This window comes from Rattus rattus, chromosome 9 (genome assembly GCF_011064425.1).
Source record: "Rattus rattus isolate New Zealand chromosome 9, Rrattus_CSIRO_v1, whole genome shotgun sequence".
Lineage (NCBI taxonomy): Eukaryota > Metazoa > Chordata > Mammalia > Rodentia > Muridae > Rattus > Rattus rattus.
This window is the reverse complement of record NC_046162.1, coordinates 86,569,332-86,593,956: the sequence shown is the minus strand read 5'-3', so window position 1 is coordinate 86,593,956 and position 24,625 is coordinate 86,569,332. Positions and strand designations below refer to the sequence as shown.

The 24,625-nt window shown below is 42.6% G+C and overlaps 1 protein-coding gene across 1 annotated transcript in view; it reads right to left on the bottom strand.

The window, feature by feature from the left end:
• Tada2a (transcriptional adaptor 2A) overlaps positions 1 to 24,625 on the bottom strand; it is a 47,165-nt gene that overhangs the window by 6,777 nt on the left and 15,763 nt on the right. The window contains exons 5-12 of the mRNA XM_032914503.1: positions 22,816 to 22,907; positions 20,092 to 20,249; positions 18,048 to 18,136; positions 16,847 to 16,919; positions 7,461 to 7,524; positions 5,766 to 5,809; positions 4,520 to 4,630; positions 1,197 to 1,268 (exon numbers count right to left, since the gene is read on the bottom strand). Coding sequence (XP_032770394.1) covers positions 1,197 to 1,268; positions 4,520 to 4,630; positions 5,766 to 5,809; positions 7,461 to 7,524; positions 16,847 to 16,919; positions 18,048 to 18,136; positions 20,092 to 20,249; positions 22,816 to 22,907 — 703 coding nt within the window. The remainder of the gene's footprint in view (positions 1 to 1,196; positions 1,269 to 4,519; positions 4,631 to 5,765; positions 5,810 to 7,460; positions 7,525 to 16,846; positions 16,920 to 18,047; positions 18,137 to 20,091; positions 20,250 to 22,815; positions 22,908 to 24,625) is intronic.

Below are 24,625 nucleotides of genomic sequence, written 5' to 3'. Positions count from 1 at the left end.
TGCTAACGGCTCAGTCAACACAGGTCTCTTCCAAGTGTACGTCTGCATGGGGAATCTCCCTTAACACTGAGCATTTTTATTCCCTTTTGAGAGTTGACATTTTTGAAAGAAAATTCCCAAAGGTACAAATCAATGTCACTCACATCCTTGCCTTTGGAAGTGACTACAGTTTTACTGTTTTCATTTGACCCAGGGCTTTAGTGTCCTAAGATAGTCAGTCCTAGACCACTAAACTACACGTCAGCTATATGGTGCTAAGGGCACATAAGTGCCTATATTCTTCCATCAAAACCAACTCCAGTACAACAATAAAGCCCTTCGTACTACAACCTCCGTTTCCCACAGGCACCGAGACCAGCATCACGCAACCTAGTGAGTCATCATATGTATCCTGCTCAGCTGCAGAGTTACTCAGTGGCTTCTCTACATCAACCATTCCAGTGGCTTTCAGGAATTCCTAAGAGACTGACAGAGCACCCCAACCTCAGCTCTATGCTGCCTAGGCATGGCCTTTCCCTATGACCTGGACCTTCTATTAACTATGTCAATAATCTCTTTAAACTCTGATTTCTTCATTAATTTGAAGTGACAACACCCCATAAGCCTATCACAATAGTCAATGACTTGAAGGTAAAATGTACCCCACAGACCTGGAACATGTTAAATAAATGTTAGATATTTACTGCTATTAATACAATTATGACCAGCACCTTCAGTAAACTGGATGTAAGCACCATACCCCAGTGGAAGGCTGGTAAATAAACATGTTAGGCTGTACATGAGTAAGTTTTAAAACGCTAAGATTAAACATATGAATCACATACCCCACCCTTCCTCACCCTGTGTGTATTGACAGGGTCTCACTCTACAGAACATACTAAACAGACCAGGCCAGCCCCAAGCTCACGGAGATCTACTTGCCCCCACCTCCCCAGTGCTGGGAATAAAAGCATGAGCTGCTATGCCCAGCTAAGACTTCTTAACGGGCCAAAGTGGATCCCAACTCTAAAGCAGTGTTTCTTTTTGCTGTGTGCCATAACTTTATTTTTATCCTGATAATTTGATGATATTTATAGGAACTGAACAGATGAAACTTTGCTAGGAAGTTTAAGAAGTCATCTGAAAGTCTCTTTGTCTGTTAAGTTTTCAAGACTTCTTGTATTTGTAAATACTGCAGGTAGTGCAAACATACTTACTACAAAAATTGGTAATGCCTGCTGTCCTATATTCTTGGAGCCTCTTGATTTCCCTTCGGAGTTCAAATTCCACTGTTTTCCCAGGAGAACAAAGGAGAAAAATTGGAAAAGAAATCAATGCCAGGGAGCGGTTAGGTGTGATTCAGTGATTCCACCAGGGCAGGCTGGGAGACTTCTTCTGAGGGTGCTTTTCTGCCCCCTTTCTCCCTTGTTTTTTTGAAATAGGGCTTCTCTGTGTAGCCCTGGCTATCCTGGAACTCACTTGAGAGGCAGAGACAAGTAGATCTCTGTTAGTTTGAGGGCAGCCTGATCCATAGAGTGAGTTCCAGGACAGCCAGAGCTACATAGTGAGACCCTGTCTCAAAAACAAAAGCAAGAAACCCAACAAGAGGGGGCAAGGGCTGGGGGAGAAAGAGGAGGAAAAGGAATAATAATAATAATAATAATAATAATAATAATAATAATAATAATAATAATAAAAAACTCCCCCCAAGAGCTGAGAAGAAGAGTCTAGTCCAGCTGTTCTCCAAATGCCTTCTTCAGAGGTAACCACTGGGAGACATCGATAAATGTGAAAAACCGGCTCAATTCATAATGCTTTAGCCGGCTGCTGGTGGTATACACTTTTAATCCTAGCATTCCAGAGGTAGAGGCAGGATATCTGTGAATTCTAGGACCGTTCTACACAATGAGTCTGAAGACAGTCAAAGCTACACGGAGAAACCCTGTCTCAAATAAAATTTACTTATTTTTTTAAACCTAAATGTTCCTTTGCCACCTACTCTGTTAGCGTTTCTTTTTTTATATTTATTTATTTTATTGGATATTTTATATATTTTCATTTCAATTAGCATTTCTACTCACACAGTCAAGTTCTTTGATGCAGTCTGCCTCTGGATGAGGCTCTGCAGCAAAAGGAAGGACAAAGCTTTACTCAAGTCTTGCTTTCTTTTTAGCCTTTTCCTCTAGGGACCAAAGAGCACTGCATATTTCATGGACCACAAACTGCTGCTGAGCGCACAGCTCTCACTACACTGCTGGGTTATGCTGTGATAGGACTTTCCAATGTGAGTGCTTTTCAAACATGGGATGAAAGAAAAGCCATCCCTGGGCGTGGTTCTCTGTAGTGACCCATAGGCCAGGAATGATATAAAGCAGGACAGGAAGGAAGGAAAGAATAGTCACTCGATACCAACCACACAAACACTGACAACCAAGGAAGATGCTTCCCCAGGACAATCAACCTGCCTCAGACAAAAGCCTGGGGTACTTCTGGAGAAATATTTGCACAGTGAGGAATGGTAGAAAAATGTTTCTAGAAAATCAAAACAAGACATAAAACTTCTCAGAACTAAAGGCACTGGAGGGGACAGAGTGATATGGTCCCTGCCCCCAGTGTGAGCCTCCAAGAGTGTGGATGCTGCTGTGGGTGAGGCTTGTGTGTGTAATAATGTACATATTTCACACTCATCCGAGGAATGGCCTCCCCATTATAACAATGCCTCCATGAGAATTAGGGACAGGGCAAGTCCAGGAATCAAGAATGTGCCCATGTCTCCACAAAATGGTCAGTGTGGGACCTTCAGGATGGCCCTTAAGGTTGTGGGAAAGAGCTCTAAAAATACATGAGTTCAAAATATATATAATTTCTCAACTATGCAAAATATAAAGATGCAATATGAATTACAAGGGGCTTCATGAATCTAAAGGAACAAAGGCCAGCTTGTCAGAAAGACACAAAGGCAGGGTTGGGGATTTAGCTCAGTGGTAGAGCGCTTGCCTAGGAAGCGCAAGGCCCTGGGTTCGGTCCCCAGCTCCGAAAAAAAGAACCAAAAAAAAAAAAAAAAGAAAGACACAAAGGTAGATTCTAGAGTTCAGGATCAGTCTAAGATAGAACAAGGTTAGGCCCAGGCGTGGTAAAAAAAGGAAATTTCAGGGCAGGGTCCTACCCAAATATCTTATAATCTGTGCATAAAAAGGCAAACAGATCTCTGAATTCTTCTGTAATATTAAGAAAAAAAAAGTAAGCTCACTGTCTCTTAAGAACACCAGTCTTGGATGCTGATTCATAAGATAATCAAAGGAAAACCTGGAGTAAATGACTGGATTGATATGTAAAATAAGACTCGACCTGAGTTCTGCAGGAGATGAGCTATCAAGAGAGTTCTTTAAAATAAAAAGAGAGAACTGGTCAGAGAACTGACAGACAGACGCGTGGACACAGACACACACAAAGAAGCAGGGCATGGTCAGAGAGATCTCTTAGAACAGCAAGCAAGTAGACTATAGAGAGATCCCCAAGAGAAAGCAGAACACAGAGAAGCAGACTGGAAAAGCTGGATCAGCAGAATACAGGTCGTCAGGTTGACTTCGATTTGACTTCGAGTCATTTGTTTTCAGGGCTCCCAGACACCTCTTATCTTAGAGTCCTCTCCATGTGGAGGCTGGTCCTTGTCAAGGAGCCACATAAACATACAGCTCTCATGCGCGGAGTATAGAAATAAGCCCCCAGTGCAGGCCGCCTCAAAGTCCTTGGCCTTTCTGATTAAGGACTTTAATTTTTTTATAGTGGAAGATCCATTGGGCTGAATGTTCTCAGGAACATCAGAGAAAGAAGGAAGATGGGAGTACCATTATCACAAGTCAACAATCCTGTCCCTGTGACTTAAACTAGTTTTTAACAATAAATATTTATAGGTAAGACAAATACAGCATTTGGAATTGGCTTCCGAATAGCCAGCTCATGGTCAAGAGAGCAGGGTGTGGGCAGTCAGATAACGCTGGATGGCCACTATGCTGAAAACCACTGAGGCTGGCCACAGATACCTGGTGCATCCTGTTCCCTCTGCTTCTCAGACACCTGACATGTGCTATAAGAAGGAAAAGCTGCTATCCATGGTAGTGCACCCCTATAATGCAGCTCTAGGAAGGTTAAGGCAGGAGGATTGTAAGTCAGAGCTAAGCAAACACTACTCAGAAAGTTTTAGGCTACGTCGACAAAAAAGAAACAGAACAAAAAACTCCCACCAAGCAAAAAAAAACACAAAACTCCTCTACTAACTGTAAGTTACTAAAGTTTCCTCTCTCTTTGATGTAGGGGTATCTGTGTCTCTGTGTGTGGTGCACACATGCACAGAGGCCAGAGGATGACACATGGTGTCCTGTAAAATCATTTTCCACCTTATTCCTTTGAGACAGTCTCTCAGTAAGCCTGGAGGTTAGGTGTTGGCTAGCAAACCCCAATTCCTCTGGCTTTTAAATCTCAATCTCTGTCTCAACACACACACACACACACACACACACACCCTCCAAAAACCACCTACATGCATGGCTTTCAATGAACTTGTCGTGCTCCACTGGTCCCACAATCCTTGCAAATCTCCTCATCGTTTCATAAAGGTCTTGGACCTCCTTAGGATACCGACGCTCCATCACTAAGAATTGAAACACAACATGTCAGAGAATGTAAGGCCCTCTAAGTTTGTGGCATGATTTTTTTAAAACAGGAAGTGAAATGCAAAGACATTTTCCTAACCTCACATGACTAAGGTGCCCATGACAGCACGCAAACAGAACAGCTGAGAACACAAGTCATTAATCATAATTATGGCATCATAGCACCTCACGAAAGGATGTTATCATGGAGATTGTCTCTACCACTAAGTACTATTGATGTCCCTCCTCATGCCCTTTAATTTGCATGGGACCAGGCACAAGAGCAGGCACTGCTGTCACGAGAGAAAGGGAATTAAAAAGGCAGAACCTGAGTTAGCAAACAACACTGGCTGAAATCTCAGATATAGATTACTGCAGGGAAACAGGGAAAGCAAAGATAAAAAAAATCAACCAAACAACCAAAGAATATTTCATCTGGAATATCCCTGTGACAAGCTGATTTATGCTGCACTGAGGCAGACACTCTTCCAACTCTAAGGCTCCCCCAACCCCTTTTTCTGGGAAAAAAATTGCATTAGTGCTCTGTCTGCATGTATGTATATGCACCACACGTGTGCCCACAGAGGTAAAAAGAGGGCATCAAATGCCCTCGAACTCATAATAGACGGTAATGAGCCACCATGTGGGTGTTGGGACCCAAACCCCAAGCCTCTGCAAAAGCAGCAAGTGCTCTTAATTGTTGGCCATCTCTACAGCTGTACAAAAATGTTTTTCTAACCTGAAGACCGAGGTTATGATTAACACATTGTTTCGAAACCCTACTGTCTAGAAAACGATCCATTAATATTCATGCTGTAATTACTCTAACAATGAATCCTTAGGCAACGTTGCTGACTATACCCGAATGGCTCTTCATCGTCACTATGGGTGGGGCTGCCTCCAATACTTCTGGTTTGGTTTTGCTTTTGGTTTCTGTGCAAAGAATCAATACCTCCTCCAGTATGCTAGACACTCTTTCTAGTGACTGACAGCAGCAGTCCTGCATCAGAACCTTTAACTCTTCTTAGTGATGCTAGCTAGCATGCAATGGGGATTACGAGCACGCCCACAATGACCTGAAACTTCTCGACAGTGTTAGAAGAATTTAGAAGAAAAAGGTCAGCTCATACTCACGTCGGAACTTTCTAAGGTTGACTAATCCGTGATCTCTTATAATCCTAGAATTAAAAACACACAGTAATCTATGTATTAAAACTAAGTTTCAGGTTGGGGAATAGTGGCACACAGCTTTAATCCCAACACTTGGGAGGCAGAGGCAGGTAGATCTCTCTGAATTGAGGCCAGTGTGGTCTGCAGAGACAGTTCCAGGACAGCCAGGGCTACAAAGAAAAATCCTTCTTCAAATAAACAAAATAAATAAATAAATAAATTTTTTAAAAAGTTTCACATTTGTGTCTTCTATGAGGGTCCAGAAAAGTCAGTCTCCACACACTTCTGAATTAGCCTCTAAATCAGCAGTTTTTAGCCTATGGGTCATGACCCCTTTGGTGGTTACATCTCAGGTATCCTGCCTATCAATATCTACATTACAATTGATAACAGTAGCAAAATTACAGTAATGAAATAGCAACAAAACTATTTTATGGTTGGAGGTCACCACTTGAGGAAACGTGTTAAAGGATCACAGTATTAGGAAGGTTGAGAACAAAAGGGACACACCATCCTGTCCCTCTTGGGACATAGAGGACTTAATACAGACAAATGCTGAAAAACAAGTGTCTGTCAAGATGGAAAAGAGATCTGTCAATATGATGACAATCTACACAACTTGTAGAAATGATAATTAGGGACAGTCATGTAAGTGAAATGCTAGCCAAGATCCAAGGACAAAGTGACCGCACATTAGGCATTTACAACCATGCATTTACATACTTTGAAGCCACTTGAAATACAGACTGACCATGATCAAATGGAAGAACATCATGAATGTAAGACTTAACAGCAACTCTCAACAACCAAGTTCTACAATACTCTGTAATTGTGAGTGCTACACAAAGCAAATTCAAGTAAACCACACTGGGTTACACATCCAGGACCTCTGATTTATACCAGAGATGTCTGTGACTAGCATTTGGGGAGCAGCTATGAGCTTCTGCAGCACCTCATAAAGGCTGTCCCAGATGCCTATGCTGGAGAAAGCATTGCTACAGATGACACTGTAGTCCTTCAAGTCACTGAGAAGTGACTTCTCCTTTATTGTAGATACAATGAATTTAAAATTAGTACAACAAACATGTCGGCACACATGGCATAGCCTGCACAGTCACACACACTCTGCATACCTCTTTCTGAACTGTTAGCCACTGTAACACGATAGTGTTCAAGACTTCATCATTTTAGGTCTTAATGTATATGTGTGTGTCTGTCTTCTGTTTATTTATCTACTATGGAAATTAGAGCAAAACATTTTGGGGGGGGGTGTTGAAGATTGATTCTGGAGCCTCACACTGCTGCTGATCTAGACTTCCTGTCCTTGAGTGTCTATTTCTAGTCTGCTGGAAAGGGAAGAACAGTAAAACTTGCCAGAATTTCGTTAGAACACTTCATGGGTCAAAGCTGGGCAGTGGTGGCACGTCCCTTAATGCAGCACTCAGGAGGCAGAGGCAGGTGCATCTCTGAGTTTGAGCCTGGACTACAGATCAGTTCCAGGAAATCCAGGGCTACACAGACAAACCCTATTCCACATACCATACCCAAGGTGGTGAGTATAGGTCACATGGTAAGCCACAAGTAGAGAGTCCCTAGGGACAACATGCAATCAACAGTCCAAAGCTGAGAGAAAAGGTGACGGCTTTCCCACACACTTACTTTTTTCGTCTTTGCCTCTCTTTTAACCTGGAATGATAGATATCCACCACGGCCATCTTCAGAGCTATGGATACAAATGGACATGTACGTAATAAGCATAAACATAAAGGCCAAGACAAAAGTTCCCTGCCAAACAATTATTTTTAAGGGAGAGTTTTGCCATACTGGCTGGCTTTGAACTTACAGTTATCCTCCTGCCTCTGCCTCCTGAGAGCTGGAATTATAGTATGTGCTACCACAGCTGGCTTAACCAAACTTTAACTATTCTATAAAAAAAAAAAAAAATCTGAGCACACTAAATTTCTCCATCATATTGTTATCATTATTTTAGTAGCACTAGCAACCAAACCCAGACCAGGCAAATGTAACTGCTGTCATGGCCCAGGTTTCAGCTTAAGAGACAACGGCAGGACAGCCCTGATGGACAGCATTGGCACGCTGTTGGAACAGCATTTTCAGCTGCTGAGTTCTGAATTCAGTCTGAATGAAAAGATGCATTAAGCCGCTTAGCTGCTGTAAAGCCATGCCTTGCTTGCTCATGCCCCAACCCTTCTAGCTCTGGTGTCAGGGTGAACAAGAGGGAGAGCCAGAGCCAGTGCAACTGTCCTGATCTCTCCTTCCCCACCACACTCTTTCCATCTTCAAAGCCCTTAAGGTTCCTGCCTCTCTTTTCACTCCTCACCTCCTTTCTATAAGCTCTTCAGCTTCCAGGGTTCCAAATTCCACCAGAGTGTATGATCTAAAAACCCTTACAACCATTTGAAGCTTTACACCCTGTTGGACAATCCTACTTACATGGTGTCCATAGCACTTACTTATTTTTGCCTCTTTCCCATCTTCTAAACTCTTACCTTAGTTAACAGCATTACAGTAAAGCTGGTTGTCCAAGACAGAACCAACCTGGAACCTCTTTCCCCTCTTCCTACATAGCCAGCATCTCTTTCTGCCCAATCCCAACCCTCGACCCAGGCATCTTGCTCCTTATCATTCCGGCACTTCCTTATAGAACACTATCATACTGACTGTGCTCCCAGTCTTCTCCAGTTCCCAGTCTCCAAATAGAGTGAGAGGATCACTTTACAATACAATTTGCTGGTGCAGTTCCCTTGCTTCTAACTCATCTGCTACATTCCACCACTTACAGAAGCTCAAGCTCTACATGGTACACTGTTTCCTATTATTCCCCCGTGGTCCCTCTACACCATGCTCAGAAAACAATCAGCCCCAGACCACACACTGCTAAGAAAGGATCAGGGATCTAAATGCAGGTGACCAGGTCCAGGGTTGTTAGAAAAACAATAAAGTTGGGCATGGTGACACATACTTTTAATTCCTTAACTTGGGAGAGAGAGGCAGGGGGATCTCTGAGTTTAATGCCAATCTGGTCTACAGAGCAACTTTGAGGACAGCCATGCTACAAAGAGAAATCCTGCCTAAAAAACAATGAACTTTCTACCTGTTGGTATCTATTAGTGTCATTACTTTCTCTGTTAGTCCTATCCTTAATAGTTTATTAAAGATTTATTTGTCTAACATACACACACACACACACACACACACACACACACACACACACACACACACACACAGTAGCTGTCTTCATACACACCAGAAGAGGGCATCGGATCCCAATACTGATGGTTGTGAGCCACCGTGTGGTTGCTGGGAATTGAATTCAGGACCCCTGGAAAAGCAGTCAGTGCTCTTAACCACTGAGTCATCTCTTCAGCCCAATAGTTTATTAACAAAAACTTAAAAAGTTAAAAAAAAAAATGTGAAGGGGAAGGAATGGAGGTGGTGTTTGTGGAGCCTGACCAGGAAGGGGGATATCATTTGAAATGTAAATGAATAAAATGATTAATTAAAAAGAAAAACTGCATAGGCAGTTTATAATTAAAAGACCTCCAGGGTTAAAAAGTGAAGACTAATTATTAACAATTGTAGAAGAAACCCTGAGTAGCATATAACTTAGCACCACACTGCTTAATAACCACCCTTCATGAGAGTCTGAAAGCACTGTAATTTAATGACTTCAGCACACTCTAAAACTATCTTAAGAACTTGTTATGACTTTAAGCTCTGTGCAAGTGTAGTGTGGTATCTGTGTTTTTTTTAATCACTGAGTACATTCACGGAAGTAAGAGCCTCAGTATCACAAAACAACCTGCCACTTGTCTTGAAAACCCAAAGTGCACAATCCAAGTATCAGGTAATGCAATTTAAAAAAAAACACACCAGTCTTTGAATCAAACTGTATGATCAAAGGAGAAAAAATAGGACCAATGAAGTAAGAGAACAGAATGCTGAGACAAATTGACTCCATGACAGGCCTCAAATTGGCAGTTCAGGAGACTAGGCCTAGACCCCAGTTTCCAAGAACTGGGTAAGTCTAGGCAAGTCAATTACTGGAAAAAAAACCCAGGCCTCAAACAGTCAATCAAAAGCTGCCCTGCCACCTGGCCTGAGCAAGGGCAATGGGTCAGCTACAGTTTCTAGCCCCTCTCCTGAAACAATGGTTCTGGAATGTCCCTAGATATAAAGCCAACCAATTAGGATAAAAGTCACTTACCCCTCCCAGAAATTCTCCTAGGGTACTTTAAATTGGGCCTTTGAGCTAATTTGGGCGTCTCCACATTGATAAATGGGAGACCCCAGCGTGCTGGACTTGTGCAGAATAAAACATTCTTTGGTGTTGCATACTATTTGAGTCTGGGGTGTCATTCTTCGGTGAGTCATGGACCCTTACAATATAATGGTGCTTAAGAACCAGCAATTTTTTTTATTGTAGGCAAAGAAAAGTCTCGAGCCCTGTACAATCCTGGAAGGTTTGGGGCAAGAAAATAAATTTTAGCTGGGCACAGTGGTACACACATGCAATCCTAACACTGACAGAAATATTAGGGTTCAAGATAGACTGTGTTGTTTGAAAACCTGCACACATTCCCCCTGTCCCCCAGTAGATTTAAGGAGATGGAGTCTCAAATCCTTTAGGTAACAAACATTTTTTTTCTCTTTCTCTTTCCTAACTACCTACCCAGCTACCTTCTTTTTATAGACAATCTTACTATGTAACCTTGGAAGTTGTCCTTGAACCCACAGAGACCTACCTGTTTCTCCCTCCCCAGTGTTGGGAATAAGGGCATGTGCCACCACACTCTGAATTACAAACTTAAGAATGAAACACTTCTTAATTTGAGACGATCCTGATACCACAGGAAAAATCTACACCCTGTCTTTGTTTAACAGCCAGTTGGTGGGCAGACTGTAGAAAGGGGAAGGGAACAAGTCTGTAACATATAATAGTTTGACCACATACAAAGTTTATAATGAAGTTTCTTATGAGAACGGAAGGACTGAGAAGAAACAATTCCAAACTGCAGAACAAAAGTCATCATAGTAAAAATATCCACATTTAGGTCCTTTAAATCTTTCACTCTCTATCCACTTAGATACATTCTATAGTAGACAAGTATCTTGGGGGATCTTAGACAGTGCAAATTAGAGATAAAAGACATTGCTGGAATTTTGCAAAATGCTAATTTTACTTTGTTGTTTCCCAAGACTTGTGTAGGAATGACTAAATTAAAACAGAAGTAACCTTGGGACTGTACTACAAAAATAATCTATAAATAAATACTGCTAACCACTGGTTCTACTGCCTGATCATTTCAGTGCAATTGGCTCCAGGCAACAAGGGAAGAAACAGCCACAAGGGGAGGAGAGCTGGAATTCTCCCAGAGAAGAATTAGTATTGGAAATGACCCTTTCTTATAAAGCACCCTCAGCAAAGACTGCAAGATCTTAACAGCATAACAACCCAGGGAGGTGCAGAGCAGGATGGGAAGAAGAAGGCAGGCTCTGTGAAACCTCTGAGGAACTGAACGAGTTGCCAGACAAACTGACCAGGGACCACTAATTAGAACCACCCAGAACCTACCCACTATACTAACACAAGGTCCTGAAACCTCAGCTCTAGGGGAAGAACAGTCGCCCTGGGATTGCACTGGGGACTGATAGTTTCCAAATGGCTGGCCTTAAAATATTTTAAGAAGTGGGCAGAAGACAGAGGCAGCTCCTTCCCACTGCAATGTATTTCTAACATTGTTCAAAATAGCTAGCAACATGTTTCTGTTTTCTTGACAGAAGGCGCTTACTGCTTGCTTGGCAAGAAAATCAACTGAGAGAACTTAACTGCAGAGAGGCCAATCAAAATCCTCAGTGCAGGGGCACAAACAGGTAATCAATCACAAGAAGCAACACTGAGCCACACCTATAATCCCAGCATTGGGAGGTTGAGGTAGGAAGGTCAGGTTCAAGGTCATTCTCAACTGCAGTCTGAGTGAGGCTGGAGAGATGGCTCAGTAGTCAAGAACTCTTGCAGAGGACTGTGGTTCGGTTCCTAGCACCCATGTCTGGTAGCTCAAAATGGTTTGTAACTCAAGCTCTGGGGAAAGTGACACTTTAGCCTCTCTAGGCGCCTCCACTCATGTGGACATAGCTCAGCACACATATAAATGAACATAATTTTTAAAAAAATTAAAGAGAAAGCTCTTTATGGTGGTTTTTGAGATAAGGTCTCTATATAGTCCTGGCTGTCCTGGACTACATACACATAGACCAAGCTGACCTCAAACTCAGAGATCCTCGATCCTCCTGTCTTTGCAGCCTCAGTCCTTATTTCTATAAATGAGTATAAAATGGATTAAAGTTGTGCGCCCTCCCCCCCCATAATATAAAGGTTAAGGAGATGGCTCAGTGGGTATGAGTGATTGCTACAAAAGCAGTAACCCTGAGTTCAGATCTCTAGAAAGCTGGGCACGGCTGCATGTGCCTGGGACCCCAGCTGGGGTAGAGATGGAGGATCCTGGGAACTTGCTGACCAGGCAGCAGGCCAAAAATGAGAGATGCTGTCTCAAAAAAGCGTGGATAGTTATGATGGCTCGTCCTGGTTGTCAACCTGACTACATCTGGAATGAACTACAATCCAGAAATGGAGGGCACATCTGTGATCTACATCTTGAGGCTGGAAGAATCAGGCTTCTGAACCAGATCTTGACATAGAGATCTTAAGGCAGAGTGGCCATGAAAAGATTAGGCCCAGGCAAGGTAGCACAAGCCTTTAGTCTGGGCCACACCTTCTGCTGGAGGCCTTTATGTGGAGACTGGAAGAAGGAAGTCTCCCTCTTCCTCACCTGCTTGCGCTCACTTTGCCGGCACATCTGCTGGAACCTACTTCTCCGGGACTCCAGTTCATACAGAAGACCAGCTGAAACCACCAGCCTGGTGAGAGTGGGCAACTACTAGACGCTTGGATTCCCAGTCATAGGTGCCCACACCGTTGTGTTAGTTAGACTGCAGACTAAGTCAGTACAATAAATTCCCTTAATATATAGAGACATTCCATAAGGTCTATGACTTTAGAGAACCCTAATAGTGATAAAGAAGTCACCTGACATCTTCTTCTGGCCTACACACACACACACACACACACACACACACACACACACACACACACACACACACACACACACACAGTTAAAGAACATAATAAAATAGGGCCAGGCATGGTCGTACACACCTTTAATGCAAGCACTTGGTTTTTTTTTTGTTTTTTGTTTTTCCGGAGCTGGGGACTGAACCCAGGGCCTTGCGCTTGCTAGGCAAGACCACTGAGCCAAATCCCCAACCCCTAATGCAAGCACTTGGAAGCAAAGGCAGTTAGGTCTCTGAGTTCAAGGCCAGCCTGGTCTACAGAACGAGTTCCAGGACAGCCAGGGATATATAGAGGAGCTCTGTCTTGAAGAATAAAGCAAAATAAAATAGTTATTTGCCCCTGCTAGCTTTTGGCCAAGATGCACAAAAATAATTCTACAAAAGAAAACTATGTAATCTAAATATTCAGGTCAATTATTAGGAAGCCAGAGGCAAATTACTTAACTTTGCATATTTCTTTGAATGTAAAAAGAGAATATTTTCTATTCCTACCTCTCCGTGTGGTGCATCTACATTAGAATGTGAGCCAAGGAAAGAAAGGATGTGAAGACTGATGCTGCAGGTGTACCTAATCCCAACACTCGAAAGGTCACCAGAGAAAGAGTATAAGCTCGAGGCTACCTACGCCACAGTGTAAATCCCTAACTCAAAAAAACCAAAACAAACAAAAAGGGGGCCACAGAGATGGTCCAGTAGTAAAGATATACACCACCAAACCAGACAATCTGACTTGGATCCCTGAAACTCACACAATGGAAGGAGGGAACCAACTCCTGCAAGTTGTCCTCTGACTACCATGTCATGGCATATACGCATGCACACACATACCATACATATATAGCTAAATAAACATTACCTCCTCCCAAAACACCCTCAAGACCAACAAAACCTTGATAGTATTGTACAATGCTAAGAACAGGCTGTGGGAATGGTTCTGCTACTTGCTGCCTGTAATAGCAGGCAATTACTTGACCTTTCCAGTTTTTCCATCTGTAAAGCAGAAATAAAGGTATCTCTAAACTCATAGGGTTCTGCAAGTATAAGATAACTTCACAGAGCTAGGTGATGTGGTACCTGGGAGTCATTCAGACGGCTAAAGCAGAAAAATTAAAGAGTTTGAGAGCAGCTTGGATTACAGAGCAAGACCCTGTCCCAATAGGAAAAAAAAAAAACCATACATGTTGAAGGACTTAACATGGCACCTGGCAAACAGTAAATATGTCTTAGCTATTATTAGTAGTATTAATATTAGTATTATTATAGTGTTTCTATCTAACCACCTATGCATAGACAACCGCATTTCTATAAAATGAGAGACAGTACCAAGTGAATGCAGGAAGATCAGCCAGACCTCTGGCATATGGTTAGAGGTCTAAAAGCTGGGAATGGAAAGAAAAGAAATACACTGTGGAGAATACAAAGGGTTCATGGCTGGCAGAGAAACCTTGATGAAGTTAAGTTTTCACATGGAGATGGCATGAAAGTTTGGCATGGTGGCACATGAATTTTCAGTGCTTGAAAACAGACACAACAGGATTCCAGGCCAGCCTGGTTTTACAAGTATTTTTTTTTTTTCTTTTTTCTTTTTTTCAGAGCTGGGGACTGAACCCAGGACCTTGTGCTTGCTAGGCAAGCACTCTACCACTGAGCTAAATCCCCAACCCCCAGGCCAGCCTGGTTTACAGAGCAAGTTTTAATCCAGCCTTGGCCACAGAGTTAGCCTGAAACCGAGTCAGAGGGAACATAAACTAGGCTAGCATGTAACCCCGAGAAGCATTGCAAACCCTGACTCAGCATGCAGTGCCAGGGCCACAGCTTCCCTGGGTTATGGAACAATAACCAGAAAGATGATCCACCCATAAGTTTAGGACCCTGGGACATTTAAGAAAGGAGTTGTCGGGGTTGGGGATTTAGCTCAGTGGTAGAGTGCTTGCCTAGCAAGCGCAAAGCCCTGGGTTCGGTCCCCAGCTCTGAAAAAAAAAAAAAAAAGGTGTTGTCCACATATTAAGAGAGATTTTTTTCACACATGGAAAGAGGTGAGCCCGGTGGGGTCACTAAGCATCTGCCTGGAAATCTCACAATGTCACAAGAGTAGAGACTTAATGAGTCCTCCTGTTTCTTTCTGAGTCAGTAATAACTTATTTCAACAAGGTAGGAAACAGTGCCATTTACGAGATTTCAGAACATATTTCCTTAGATATTGTCATACAGGACATGCATCAGGTTGAGCCCATGTTAGGAACCTTCAGGTATACTTGGAATGCAATTAACTATCACTCTACTGTACCCATGCCTCTATAATAGACCATGAAGCTGACTTTATTGGATAAATTCCATGAATCAACACAAATCTTTGGGTGACACAAAGAAAGAGCTTGTTGGCACCAGCCTAAATTCCTTTCAGTATTATGAGTGAGGGAGCCTAAATGGCATGTTGCTAATGCCCAGTCATATACAATGCTATGGAGTAATAGCACCGATCTGCATTGCACACCATCATCCACTGGACATATGCACACCCTGACTAATTAATTGGTGTCACTCTTTACTGATATGGGACACAAAGAAACAGGACTCCAAGGACTTGCCCAGGATTCCACAGTGACTCAGAAGCAAGCCCAAGCTTGAATCAATGTCCCGATCCTCACCAATCTGTGCCCCTCTGTGTGCCAGGTATGCTTAAAAGTTCCTTCTTGTCCCTTCACGAGTCTCCTTGGGCTCCTGGACTCCCTTACTTGTTGTTCTAAGAGATTGCTGGGGGCAACATGTGTCAGCCATGGCTATGCTGCCAGAAAAGCTACTGCAAGAGTCAGAGCTATAAACAAGGCACCCCTGGTGTGCTGCCAGGAAGACACTCCCTCGATCTCCAGTGCTTCTGAAATATTCTCTTTAAGAGCATTCATTTGTGTATCATACAGTTCACAACATTCAAGTCTTCAGTGTGGAGGAAAGTGATGCACCCCAGTAAATGCGGCACCCAGGAGCTGGACATAGAATCAGGAGTTCAAAACCATCCTTGGTATAAGGTAAGTTTGAGACCCTAAGCTATATAAGACACTGTTCTCCCTTTCTAAGCTGGGAAGGGTGGGGAGCTGGGCAAACAGTTCAGTCGATAAAGCTTGTAACCTGAACCCACTGGAGAGAAAAGCTGGGCATGGTGGTACACACTTGCAATTCCTGGGGAGATGGGAACAGCCACATCCCTAGGGCTCACTGTCTATCCAGTCTTGTCTACTTGGTAGGTTCTGGCTAGTGAGAGACTGTCTCAAGAAAAAGCTAGGACAGCACCTGAAGAATGACTCCCAAGGTTGCCTCCAGATACATGTGTACAGGTGTACGCATGCACACACACAAGCACAAATGTGTATCTAAGTAATAACAATAATATAATTTAAAATCAACCGTTCTGAGAAATAAGAACTCTCAATTTTGGTCTAAAGTACACTTTTGATCACTTCCTATGTGTTAATAAATGATGGCGAACAGTATCTGTCTGCAGTTACAACTGAAATCCAAGGTCTGTGTGCTATTTCCCTAAAGAGGCAAGGCTACTATCAACTACCTCAATGTGGGCTTCCAGTCCAAGGGACCCGATAGTTCCCAAATTCTATTATGTGATCAATATTCTTACTATCATTACGAGTCAGACAGGCCAAAGCTTGGCAAGAAGGTAAATCAGCAACTTAACCACTAGATTTTGGTTTTTGGCAGTGCCTGAATCCAGCCCTGGGCCTAAGGGCACACTCTACCACTGAGCCATGTCATCAGCCCCATCACTAAGTCCTGCATTTGCTAAGGGCAAGGGACATGTTTTATTAATCCTTATATCCCAGCAGCTAGCACAGTGCCATCAATACTTGTATTCAATAAACCTCCGATAAAATAAATGTTACCGTGTAAGATGTCCGAGTCGTCTTCAACAAAATCAATGTCTCTTAAGTCCCATTCTGCATAATTGTCAAACTCCTGTTAAAGGAGAACACCCAAATTTATCAATTTTGAGTAATGCCTTTACAGTAGCCATGCTTCAGATGTAAAGAGAAAATATTTGCTAAGTACTAAATTGGATAAAAGGCAAAAACACTGGTCTAAGGGAAAGTTATAGGAAAAAGCACTGGGATACAACAGTACTAGGAGCGAAGCCAGGCCTATTGTTTAAAAATGCTTAACAGTCTGTTCATTCCAAAGACAATCTCTGATTAGGTCTTCAGTCTCTGCATGATTCATTTTCCTTTTACCACCTTTTGAGGGATGTGTTTAGTCCTAATATGATTTATACTCTACAATAAGATCAGAGCAGACTATTCAAAGACAGTTCAGGGAAGTGGAGGACTATGGGTAGCCATCTGGGTACGGCAGGCTGGACTCTGGCTTAACACCCCTAATCCCAAGAGCAAGCAGATGACTTCAGATACAAGTCAGACTTGTGACTACCTCCAAGTTTATTTTCCTTAATTCCATGGCTGAGTAAGAAACATAGTTTTAATGAACACATGTATATAAAACCACTACCCAGCCCTCAGCCTGGGAAATTAACTTTTTTTTGGGGAAACAGCTATATCTATTTGTTTTGTCTATATACTATCTATGTTACTTTTTTTCTTTTTGAGATAGGCTTTCCCAGTATAACCCAGGTCTATCTAAAACTTAAACTGTTAAACTGTCCATGTGCTACTTTCGAACAATTAACACCAAAGCCTGGTTTCGACAGGAACTTTGGTTCTTTTTTTTTTTTTTTTGGAGCTGGGGACCGAATCGACAGGAAATTTACAATCGAAACAGCTTAAAGTGTAAAGTATAACCTGGCCCTTGGCTCATCAACCTCGATACAGCAAACCTTTGAAAGCCCCTCACTGTGGAATGACAACTACAGACACTTCCCAACTTCATAGGTGTGAGCATCACCTCTGTACCCCCAAGAGGTCGGTTCTCCCTCAGAACGTCACCACTAAGCGTGGCGTAAGAGTGCTCACAGTGGGAAAAGGAACAAGCAAATGCCACTCCACAGGCCTGAAAATCCTAATCTTCCTTTAGTAAGAGATAACAACCTCATAAGATTTTCCTTATTGAATGCTAAAAACAAGTGACTGTTACCTCAATGAAATCTGCCCGAGCTGGCATGTATCCTGCCATGTCCCGAGACAGCAACGAATCAAAGGCAGGCCGGGGAGGGTCATCTGCAGCTGCAACAAACAATGGGTTTTTCTTAATTAATAAAGCATTAACATGAAAATGTCATATAAATGTCTTCATATTTCGGATTTAAAAACAAACAAGCAAAAAACCCAGAGTTTCTCAGGGTACGATGGCACATGTCTGCAATTCAAGCATCCAAGAGGTAAAAGCAGGAGGATCAGGAGGTCAAGGTAACCCTGAGCTACACAGTTGAGTTCAAGGCCAAAGTCTACGACGGCAGGGTATCACTATGAAGCTGAGGGTGGCCTCAAGCTCATAATTCTCTTGCCTCAGTCTGCTGAGTACTAGCTTACAGGTGTGGGGTACCACATCTGAAACAGATTTCTTTGAGCAAAAGGATCCACGAGAATAAATGTAAAAGTTTTATAAAGAGTGAAATGGTAACTATGAAAAAAAGCAGCTTCTTTTTACTGTTTTTTGTTTGTTTTTTGCTTTTCTTTTTGGGATATGCAGCCCTGGAACTCACTTGAAGGACAGGCCGGCCTGGAGTTCAGATTCACCACTTGTGTTGTTTTCCTTTGTGCTGAGACAGTATTTCAAACTCATTATAATCCTACACTACTCCCAGACTCACAATCCCCATGCCGCAGCTTCCCAGTTGGCAATCACGGGGTTACAGGCATGTGTTACCTGCCGACCTATCCCGGTCTGAGGTCCTGACTGAGGTAACAAGGTCTGAAGGAATCCTCTACCAACCACGTCTGATTTGCATGCATTTGTGTGGGCAGGCACATGCAATGGCAGCAGAGGAGGGCCCAGTGACTGAGTTCAGATCATCAGGCTTAGTGCCTTTGCCTGCTGAGCCATCCTGCAGCCTGGTCTTCTGACGTTTGCTTTCCCAAAATGAATGAAAAGTGAAAGAAAACGAAAGCACAGATCCTTTCCTTCAGGGTTGTTGTAGAACCAGAGCATCCTGTCAGCTTCTGTTCCTTTGATCCTCAGTACCAATACCAATTTACAAAGCTCATCCACTGAGAAGTCAAACATCCCGGATGGATGTGGAAGTCAATCAAACTGTGTCCCAGTGCCAGCCTATAATTCTACACATTTGAAAAACTCTTGTTTCAGCACAAAATAAAACACCACCACCAGCACGTGGGAGGCAGAAGCAGGCCGATCTCTGAATTTGAGGCCAACCTGTCCAAACAAACAAACAACCAGTTTTACAGCCTTGTACAAACTGTTCAACCTTTAAAATATCTTAGTTTCCTAGTTTTGTGCAACACAAACCATCCGTTATATTTATTTCACTGGGTTGCCGTTAGGAACAAGAATGGCCTCGTGGACTTGAGGACAATGCTAATATCCAAGCACTACACGAACAGGAGGTATTGCAACCTCCTTTGTAGTTTCACAGCTACAAAGCTGGAAGAAAGGGAGGCCAACAGGAGAGCATTCATGTGTCCCACTTGTGCTCTGGGCCATTCACGGATGACAGTAGTTTGTTAACTCATCAGGTTTTGGTTTCCCTATATTAAAAGACATACTGATCCCCACAGGCATCTAAGATTTAAAAAGGTCACTTTCACTGCCCTAACCAAGTGAATAAAAAGAACAAAGTACTCCTTGGACTTAACACAGAGACAATACTGGATCCTGCAAGCAAGCCCTGCATCTGACTATCAATGATCCAAATGAATAATAAGGCTTCTAAACAAATAACAGCACAGACAGACTGGCCCCTTTTGGATGTGAACCTCACAGAAGCAAGCATTAATGTTAATATATTATATATATATAAAATGTTAATATATCCCAAGAGATGCAGAGTAGGAGGCTACAACTCTGACCTCTGGTATGTGCTTCCTCCTTGCCATAGCATAGCCTTGACTCAACAGCCATCATACCAAACTGCTTTGCCCTTTCAGAAGTCATCAGATCTCTTTCTATTGGCTACCACGGATGGGCTGACTACCTCTTACCCAAATAGACAGGCACTTACAGTGAAATGGAATGGCTGTGTCGGCAGTTTTGGCTGCCTCAGCTTGCTTCAGGTTTAGCAGGGTGGATGCAAACAAAGGGTTATTGATAAAATGTTTCATGTAGTGCTTCTCACACTCTTCCTTGGTTTTGGTGCACATCTGATTAGCAACATCCTGCCTAGAGAAATGTAGAAAGAGACAAGCTGTCTTACTTATATAGACCACGGAAAGCTTGGTTTATTCATGCCACATTTGCAGTCAAATTAATACAATATCAGTAAACTGATACCTCCACATAGATGTCAGCAAACCAATGAGACAGATATACCACTGATGTTCCAAATTCTGCTACTTGGAGATAGAGAAACAATAAAGGAACTTTTCCTTTCCACTGGAAAGAAAAAGACTATAAATAATTATAAATTTCTGGGCTGGGTATGTGTAACTCAGTAGGTTGAGTGCTTCCGTGGCTCATAACTGCCTAGAACTCCCTTTTCTGGCCTTCTTGGCATGTTAACACCAGTGACAAACATTCATATAGACAAACGCACATGTACATAAATTTAATAAATATGTAAATAAATAATAAGCCTTCGAAAATCTTATAAGATCATCAATACCAACAGAAAGCATCTTGGAACATGCAAGATGACACAAACCTAAATCCTAGCACTTGGAGGGCAGAGTTATGTGGATCTCTGTGAATTTGAGGCCAGCCTGGTTTACACAGCATTCCAGGCCAATTAGGGATACACTGAGACCCTGTCTAAAAAAGTACATAAATCTAATTTTATCTTTTATGTATTAGGTTATACAAAACAAATGTCACAGGCATATATTTCTTCACTAGAATTTCTAAGAATGTGCATGGCTACAAACACTCAGACAGAATTTGAGATCGCTTGGTGTTAGCCTTTTAATATATTCTTATTTCAATTTCACAGGATTAAAAAAAATGAGACCCAAAGAGAAAAATAAACTTGCTAAAGACAAATCCAAAATATACCAAGAGAGAGCCTCTGATTCCTCCCTACCCCAGGTGAGGCAGAGGTGGATGTCTTAGTCCCCCTCAAGCTCACTCATACACAATCCTTCCTAGGGCATGAACATGATGCTGTGCACTCCCGTCAACTGTAGATAGTCGGATTCCCTTACTAGGCAAATAGGTTAGATGAGGGCGAGAACCTAAATTCCTGTGCTCTTACCACCCAGCACAGTGCCTTATCCACACTGGATGTAGAAGCAACTAGATTCTTCAGTGTGGTGATGGGGACTGAACCCAACACCACCTCACATATGCCAAGCAAAAGTGCTAACTAACACTTAGCTACCTCCCCAATCAAGTCTTAGCACAGACTTTTCTCTAGTCTGTGCTAAGAGGGAAAGGAGATGAGGGGGATTGGCCCACTTTAGAGAAGAACTAAACCTCAGGCAAAGTTGACTAGTAAGCTGCTCACCAGTGATCAGTTTTTACCATCTTTGATATTCTCCACAACATAGTTTTATGATGCATACTGCTAAATGAGTGAATGGAAACAAAATGTGAGCTGAACTGTGGTCCTCCTCTTGACCCAGGAGGGTGGCACACTTAATGACACTAGGAAGGAAGATGAGTGCTAGTAATCGGGGAAGATCCAGTAGAGGGCCCCTCACCAAGAAGTCACATGCAATAAGAAAGAATTCAACTCCCCAAGCTTCAGATACTTCATGAGCAAACATGCTTAATAACATCCCTGCTGTCTACTGCACAAACAAAATTATCAGCAGGCGTGTCCCTAAAATGTAAAATCATGGCGCAAGGCCCTGGGTTGGTCCCCAGCTCAAAAAAGAACCAAAAAAAAAAAAAAAAAAAAGTAAAATCTGGGAGCTGCGGAGATGGTCCAGGGGGTAAAATGCTCTCTGTATAGGCATAAAGACCTGAGTTCACATTCCAGCACACATACAAAAGCTAGGCATGTGGCCTGCACTTTTAACGCCAGTGCTTCGTAGGGATTTGTTAGTCAGCCCAAAGAGGCTGAAACCACAAACTCCAGATTAGGTGAGAGACCTTTTCTCAAAAACAGAAACCATACAACCAAACAAAAGCCAAACCTGGAGGGCAAACAAGAGGAAGGCATTTGGTATCAATCTCTAGCTGACACACACACAAACAAGCAAACTCCCACCCTAAGCCCCGACATGTACATACAGATTTAAAAGTGTACATACAGTGTACATACAGTGTACATATAGATTTAAAAGTGGTGCTGCAATAGTAATATCGAAGGGCAATAGTAGTAAGTCCTGTTGCATACCACCAAGTTCAAGTAAGGCAGTTAGAAAGCTAAAGACAGCATGTGGTTAAGAAAGCTGTGAAGCTTCAACCTCAGGCCAGCTATGACTATCCACCTCAAGTTTGATTCACTGAAATGAATCTGGAACCTACTGCCCAGAAATCTATCTATAAAACTAGAAGGGAGCAATAATTAGTAACCTACATTTCTCTATAACTCAGGAAAAATAATCCTGGTGTTAATGTAACCAAAGTAACCTTGGAGACTGCTCAGTCGTGAAACTACTGAGCACTGTGCATTCCGGGATGTTTCAGGCCAGGAGACGTGTACACGGATGGGAACTTGTCTCCACATCCTTGGTCATCGGGGAAGCAGCACAGCTTTTCAATTTCTAAGCTCTCTCCTTTAATGTTTCAACAGCAGCTTCTCTTGAGCCTATGAGAATAGGAATACTCAGTTCTGAATTCTTACCAATTCCCAAAGCCACAGTCCATAACAGCTTCTAAAAGTGCCATCTCTTCCTGAGCTGTCCAGCTGGGATCAAGAACGGGGAAGTCTGAGGTCTAAGGAGAAACACAGATTTGGTCAGGAACAGGGATAGGAATGACGTGCAGGAGTTCCAACTAGAGAGCACGTGGTTTCAAAGGACGGCACCATGTGTGGCGGTGCACATCTGTAATCCCAGTGAGAAGCAGGCAGGATCACTGACTTCAGGTTCTGTGAGATACCCTTTCTCAAAGACAAAGGTGAAAAGTCTTTCAGGAAGACACCTGATCTCAAGTTCTGGCCTCCATATATAGGTGCACACATATATGTATACCACCATGCACATGTGTAAACATTCAGCATGTCCCTCCATACAAGGACTGTCATCATCAGATAACATTATTTCCCCTAAGATGTATTACTATTTTTCTACCTCTCCCATCCCTACGACATTCTCCAGTAAAACATCGCTATGCTTAGATTTTTTTCTGAATAGAATGAGTGTTTCTGGATGTGTTACAGAGTAACTATGCACCCATAATATTCATTGGTTCATCAGTCATTAGTACATACTGCCCTTCTAGAGAACCAGACTTTGGTTCTAGAATCTATGTCAGGTAGCTAAGAACCATCTGTAATTCCAGCTCCAGGAGATCTAACACCTTTAGCCTCCACAGGCACCTGATTCACATGTGTACACATGCACACACACTTACTAATTTAGAAAGAAATCAATTTAAAAAGTCAGGCATGGTGGTACACACCTTCAATTCTAGCACTTGGGAGGCAGAGGCAGGTGGATCTCTGTAAAGTCTAGCCCAGACTGGTCTACAGAGGAATTTCGAGGACTATACAGCCAAGGCTACAAAGAGAGATCCCATCTCAAAGAAGGAACAAAAACAAAAATAGAAAGAGAGGAAAAAGAACCACATAGAACAAAAGGTATGCAAAAGGCAAGCAAGAGGAAGACTGAAATTTGTGGACTTTGGGAGTGATGGCACACAGCTGTAATCCCAGCACTAAGAAAGCAAAGGCAGGATGTTTGCCCTAAGTCAGAGGACAGTTTAGTCTACACAGCAAGATCCTGGCCAGTCAGAGTTTTATAGTAAGGGAAACCTTTCTCAAACAAGGAAACAGGATATCAAGTGGGTATGGCAGCAAATGCCTGTGATCCCAGCAATTAGAAGGCTGAGCATGGGGATAGAACATAACCTAAGCCAATGCAGCAAATCTAGGACAGCCAAGGATACAGAGAGATTCCACCTGGAAAATAAGTCAATAATAAAGTTTTTAACTCAAGAAGAGACCAGAGGCTGAGAAATGACTCAGACTTTAAGAAATCTAGTGCTATTGCAGAGGTCCTGAGGTTGGTTCCCATCATACACATTGGGCAGCTCTCAAGTACTGTAATCCCAACTCTAGGGGGATCTGACATCTCTAGCCTCTGTGGGCACATATATATAATTAAAAATAAAAATTAGGGCTGGAGAGAAGGCTCAGTGCTTAAGAGCTGACTGATTGTTAGAAGCACAAGGCCCCGTCTTCCAGAGGTCAGTGGTAGAGTTCAAATCCCAGCAAAAAAAAGAAAAAAAAAAAAAAAAACTGGAGAGATGGTCAGAGGTTCACTTGACTGCTCTTCCAGAGGTCCTGAGTTCCCAGCAATGACGTGGTGGCTTCTCACAACCATCTGTAATGCCCTCTGGTATGTGGTGTGTCTGATTGAAGACAAATCCCATACCATGGTGGCTCACAATCTCTCCTGTAATGAGATCTAACTGTGGTGTGTCTATATATA